We start from the raw sequence: 6,500 nt of genomic DNA on the forward strand, positions 1-6,500 counted from the left end.
GACCTGGTGAAAAGTTTCTTTCCAAACTTGTTCCCTGGCTTCCAAGTGACGAAACCAGCTGTAATTTGAGAGCAGAAAGATTCTCAGGATATCATTAGCCAAAGGAAAAGCTCGGCATTCCCACCCAGTGCAGGAGTTGAAATAGTATCAGAGGGCAAGAGCCTTTCTCTCCAGCTACAGGCTCCATCTCCCAGGAGCAAAGGGGAACTCTGAGAGTGGGCAACACAGCAGCGTCTGCCAGAGCCCTGAAGGAGGGGTTTCCCGCTCAGCTCGGCGATCCTGCAGGGAAAGAGTCGACTGAGTTCCAGCCACGAGCACAGAGCGCAGAGCCAGGGTACATCCTTCGCTGCTGCTGCAGTCAGTGCTACCCAGGCGCTGTTGCCACAGCCACATGAAGCCTGCTGGGGAGGGAGGGCCAGCATTCAGCACGCCGGCTGGAACTGAGGCCGACACGGTCTCAGGGAGGCACTGACTCTCAAGGGGACCTTCTTTCTCGCACCTGGGTGACAAGTCTTCTCCTGGGTCCCAGTCATCCTGAATATCCAGGATGGTGTTCCTGAAATTCTTCTGGATGGGTTTCTTCTGCCACCTGTGTCAGGGCTACTTCGATGGCCCTTTGTACCCGGAGATGTCCAATGGGACTCTGCACCACTACTTCGTGCCCGACGGGGACTATGAGGAGAACGATGACCCCGAGAAGTGCCAGCTGCTCTTCAGGGTGAGTGACCACCGGCGCTGCTCCCAGGGGGAGGGGAGCCAGGCCAGCCGTCTGCTGAGCCTCACTCTGCGGGAGGAGTTCACCGTGCTGGGCCGCCAGGTGGAGGACGCTGGCCGTGTCCTGGAGGGCATCAGTAAGAGTATCTCCTACGACCTGGACGGGGAGGAGAGCTACGGCAAGTACCTGCGCCGGGAGTCTCACCAGATAGGGGACGCCTACTCCAACTCGGACAAGTCCCTCACTGAGTTGGAAAGCAAGTTCAAGCAGGGCCAGGAACAGGACAGCCGGCAGGAGAACAGGCTCAACGAGGACTTCTTGGGCATGCTGGTCCACACCAAGTCCCTACTGAAAGAAACGCTGGACATCTCTATGGGGCTCAGGGACAGATACGAGCTGCTGGCCCTCACCATCAGGAGCCATGGGACCCGGTTAGGTCGGCTGAAAAACGATTATCTTAAGGTGTAGTTGGAGAGGCGCGCTGCCAGAAGGGGGCTTCAAATCAGCCTCTTCATGGAGGGTGGGGGACTGAAGACGGGCCTAATAGTTCCCTTATACTTAATATTTTTTATATTCAGATTTGCACTTGGAGAATGATCTGAAGTCATCGTTAAAAGGAAAGAAGTGAGAGTTGAGTGGTTTTGGTTTTGTACATTATTTATATGACTGCTATTGATTTGTCACCTGGAAAGAACAATTTAAAGCCATGCCTTCTGCCTTTCCTAGAGGCTCCATAACTCTGCAGAGACACCTGTTTCAGCCGCATCTAAAAGAACACAGTTTACACAGTGTTAAACTTGCCCAGCCTGGAGAGTGTTGAAGTTCGGGGAGAGCAGAGTGTGTAACTCCTTTTTGCCTTCAGGCTTCTCTCCTGGGCTCTGAAAGCTGTCAAAGCTGCCTGTTTTTTAGAGGAAGGCGTAGGTGGTGCTCTGCGTGCCTGCCGGCAGATGGAAGTTACCTGTTTCTTCTTCACCTTTTCTCTCTTATTTATTACCATAGTCTCCAAGGTGGTGTTGTTGGTTTTGTTTTTTCAATAGGTTTTTTTTTTAGTTTTTGTTGTTGTTGTTCTGTTTTTATTTTTGTTTATGTTTTTGTAAGAGTATTGGCTAGAAACTATACGCAAATCATCCTTTGCAGGGAGATGTCTGAAGTGCCTCTGTGGGTGTGTGCGTTAAAATGACCACATTTAAGAAGTCTCAGCTTTGTGTTGGTTGTGCACTCATGTCGATGTGCTGATGCTATGTCTCTCATTGTCTGTTTGAGTCATCAATGCTACAGTCCATTACAAAGAAGTAGATTGATTGAACACACCCCTAAATGCCTATGATTTAGATTACCAATGTATTGTTTCTCATTTAGGGGTTTTGCTTCTGTTTGCTTATCGGAAACTTGTACTTCAAGTAGGGGGAATTCTAATTCCAATAACTCCTTAACTAAGTTTTATTATTCAGCCAATAAATATGTTCTCATATAATATCGGTTTATTTTCTAATTTATATCTGTAATGTTCATACTGCACAGAGGGCGCAATGCAAAAGGAAAGAGAAGGATTGAATTTAAGCCAGTTATGGTACATGATAAAGACAAGGGAGAGCTACGTATTTCTTAATCCTTCCTTTCCCAGCCATCCTTACCTTCCTCAAAGGAAAGAAAGAAAAAAACTGGGCCATGCTGGAATTTGATTTTTGCTAATCTGCCTAAACACTCCAGTTTTCTCCAGTTTTTCCCATAGGATCAACTGGAAAACTTTATGACAAGGCTTGTACCTTATATGCCCTCATAATGCAGGAGGAGGGTTCCGTTCAAAGTTATAGGTACTACAATGAGGTTTAGTAATTTTAAAGCCAGGTCTGTGTTACTTAATTAATGGTTTAGAAAGGTAAAAATGCACTTTATTTCATGTCTTTCCCTGGCCAATCCTCACTCTCACTTAAATATGCTTTCTTTCCACGCATACACACAGATACACTCAGACGTGTGCGCATGCACGCACATGCACAAACACAAAAATAAATAAATGTTCATAATCTACTCTTCAACGGTGAGCCTTTTTTCTCTCCCATGCATGAAGAATCCAGTTTTCTATTCCTATGAAGTAGCCAATATCTTCCTATTACAGTAGGGGAAACTGAGGCCCAGAAAGTGGTTGATCCTCAGCTAGCTGTAACAACTTCAGGTCTCTTAGACTTAAGTACAGGACTTTCCCACACTGCCCTTCTCAAGGATGCTGAGAGACGAGAGGGAGTGGCCCGGGGCCTGAACGTTTGGATAACTATCTTTTTGTTAAAAATAAAAACGACATATGAGATAATACTTAAAATAATCATTTGTAATTTCTTTTCATCATCTAGGGTCCTGCTTTTAGCTGCCTCTAGACTGGTGTGTGAGAAAAAGGTAAATGATCATTTGCAAAGATTTCCTTATTTATTCTATGAAAGATGAGGAACAAATAACAGTAGGGGCAAAGGAGATGATATTTGGTACTTAAAACAATCGTAGTTTGTAGTCACAACTTTTTATGTCTCAAAACTTTCATATCACTTACTCCACAGTATTCAAGTCTAATCCATAGACATATTAAATGTCATCTCCTCAATTTTCCCAAGTGTAATAGAAGAATATTTGATACTTGATACAAGTGGAAAACTGGTTTTCTCACATATACTTGTTTTAATAAGTTGGTAATGGTTGCATACAGGATTACATTCAAAAGGCTTTAAAAGACACAGATGTAAAGCGTGCTGTACCCAATTAGAGATGTCATCTAATGAGGAGTGGTGACACATTTGCTACCAACTTGAAAACCCTGAAATAGATTATGGCTGAGATTCTTTCCAGTGTTAACATTCTATGTATGATTCCTATAAAACCAGAACAAAATTGTCTGACATTGAATCATCCATTCAAGGCTAGAAGTACAGCCAGTAATCCCACAGAATCTTATGTAAATGGCTCCAGATGATAACTGAGAATTTCCTGGGCTGGCAACCCAAAGGCTAGCATCACAAGGTTTTTCTAAGTCCTCTTATGGTGGGGAGCCAGCTCCACTCAAATCTTCCCTCCCTATTTCCCAAGTATACTTATTAGGACTTTATTACTCACACAATTACAAATTCTCTTTCAAAGTAATATTTCTTTATTTCTTAGGCCATGAAATATTTTGAGAATGTGAAAAAAATATATACTTTCTTTTCCAAGAAATCTACTTACAAAAACATCCATATAATTTAGAATATTTGTTATTTTTATAAATATTTGTTGATAACTTGCTGTGTATCAGGCACTGAGGTAGGTTGTGGGTAGCTCTGGGATACTACAAAGCCTTGGGACTTCATCTAGCCAAACAGTTTTTAAAGCCTCTCAGAGTTGAATTTGGAGTAGAATACACTTATTATTATTATTACAACAAAAAAAATAGCTAACTTTTTTTGAGAACTCAGTATTATTGATCAGGCCCTATGCTAAGAGCTCTGCATGAGTTATTTCTCTTAGTCCTAACAACAAACTGTTTGAGGTAAGTCTTTTATAAAAAGAATTAATACATGCCAAGTGCTTAGGACAGAACCTAAAACAGAGTGATTCCAAATATAAGTGTTAGTTGCTGTCATTATTGTTATTATTATTATCATTATTTTTACAACATAGGCCCAGAAAGCCTATGAAATTTTCCCAAGTTTGAATGTGTGTGATATATGATCAAATTAAAGAAAAATGAGGAAAGTAGGGGTCTACTGGAGCCACCAATTGCCCACTCCAAATGATGTCCTCAGCCTGCCTATAACCTACAGCAGTTTAGATGTCTGACTGCTGTCAGGTCAGAAGCTGAATGGCACCTATGTTTACAGAATTCCTCATTAATACTTTCTTAGTGTAATGCATTGTTCAACACCACTAACCCTTAAGCTCCCAATCTGATCATGTGAAAACTTCCATATACCTACTTCGAAACATTTCATAACTATCTGTCTATCTAGAGTCTGTTGACAAAGAACACCAGGCCATGTTACCCTCAGCAGCAACCAAAGCCACACTCCATGAAGCCAGCAGAAGCCAGCAGGTGTAGGTGTGTTATGGGCTATGGTGCCAAGTAGCTGTGCCATGGTTCACATACTTTTCATTGCCTTTTAAACTCTCATTTATAACTCTGCTAAAGAAACAAGCTTAAAAGTTTCTGAGAAAAGCCTGAAACTTATATTATAAACTATTTTAACAGGTAATAAAAGTGTTCATGAAAACCACTAAAATATCTAAAATCAGCCTAAAGGGTAGTATGTCCAAATTTCTCCAAGACATTTTTCAGAGAATGATTATTAAAAATCTTCCGGATAAGGAATACTTGGTTGTGAAATAGAAATGCTAAATGTGATTTATAAGTGTTTTCATGTAAAAGAAAAAAACAGTTGGAGACATAACGAGTCTTAGTTAGAAACAGAATACGGAAATGCATAATAATAATTCACCAGGATAAAGAATGAGAATTGGGGTGGTCCTTAGGAATACTATTTCCAGAGTCAGGATCCCAATGGGTGTATCATTCATCAAACATTTTTAAAGTGCTACAATACGAGGTACCCAGAATAGAAATAGTATATGAACATGTGAGGGAACTGACACCCACACACAGAGTTAGAATGTGGCCGTGTGGGGCATTGGCTCGTGTACCAGTTCTATGGGGTCTCAGAGAGAGTCTACACCAGAATTGTCTGAATGATGTAAAGCAGTGTAAATAAAACAAGGATGTGTTATAATCTCACATTCAAGAGATATCAGGGTGTCATTGCTGCTCTTATTATTGTTGTTGTTTCGTCTTTTAAGTAACATTTTTCCTTGTTATATAAGTCATACCTGCTGAATTCTAATAACATGGCAAACAGCAAAATACAAAGAAAATAAAACTGTTCTCTCAAATTCCCCCTTCATACACACTATTTTCATTTTGGTGTATGTTCTTTCAGTATCTTTCATATATATGTATTTGTACTTTTTTCCCCCTTAGAAAAACTATTATAGTAATACATTGTTTTGTAGCCAATGGCTATTCTGAGTATTACATATGTGTAATTGCATAAATTATGTAAAATCCTTAAATCTACCTACAGCACTTTAGGAGGCAAAAGTCCTAGGTTCTAGGTCTTGCCCCACAAAGTATCAGCTGTGCAACTTTGAAAAAGTCCCTTAAATGTTCTGAAATTCAGTCACTTTGTTGCAAAACGAAGATAATAATTGTTAATATTTATTGACTAGCCACTACTCAAGTTTTTTCTGCACATTATCTTTTCTAATCCTCCCAGGATTGTATTTCAGATAGATGTCATATTTTCTGAACTTTTTGGATGAGGAAACTGAGGCACAAAGAGGTTAAGTGACTTACCCAAAGTCTCACAGCTGGACAAGAATGGAGTCAAGATTCAAAGTCAGGCAGTCTGACTCCTGCACTTTCCTTGTAACCACTAATGATGCTTTTCCTTTCTGAAGGCAGGAGACAAAATGTATTCCTTAACTCCTTTTCTATTCTAGGATCTATGATAAATGGCCTGTGAAAGAAACATTTTCCTCACATGATTTTCTTAATTGGAAAAATTCAAACATAATTTCTCTCAAAGAACTTTTATTCTGCTTTATTTTGTACTGGGTGGAGTATAAATTCCTTACAACTGCATGCGTCACACTGATTCTTTGCCTAAGAGCAACTGGCCTCTTGCTAAATATTGCATTTTCCAAGTGCTTTCACATATATTAACACATTTGATTACAATACATATTTATGGATCCTGAACTGTCAGGA

At 40.5% G+C, this 6,500-nt stretch overlaps 1 protein-coding gene across 1 annotated transcript; it reads left to right on the forward strand.

The window, feature by feature from the left end:
* The first annotated feature begins 101 nt into the window (after nucleotides 1-101).
* FIBIN (fin bud initiation factor homolog) lies at nucleotides 102-5,623 on the forward strand. The gene has a single exon (XM_016147423.2). It carries the CDS (start codon nucleotides 548-550, stop codon nucleotides 1,181-1,183), a length of 636 nt encoding a protein of 211 aa, XP_016002909.1. The 5' UTR covers nucleotides 102-547; the 3' UTR covers nucleotides 1,184-5,623.
* Nucleotides 5,624-6,500: the final 877 nt, after the last annotated feature.

This window comes from Rousettus aegyptiacus, unplaced genomic scaffold (genome assembly GCF_014176215.1).
Source record: "Rousettus aegyptiacus isolate mRouAeg1 unplaced genomic scaffold, mRouAeg1.p scaffold_m13_p_5, whole genome shotgun sequence".
Taxonomy (NCBI): domain Eukaryota; kingdom Metazoa; phylum Chordata; class Mammalia; order Chiroptera; family Pteropodidae; genus Rousettus; species Rousettus aegyptiacus.

What these genes read in the sequence shown, in the direction of transcription:
- FIBIN (XM_016147423.2), top strand. Translation starts at nt 548, where the DNA reads ATGGTGTTCCTGAAATTCTTCTGGATGGGTTTCTTCTGCCACCTGTGT.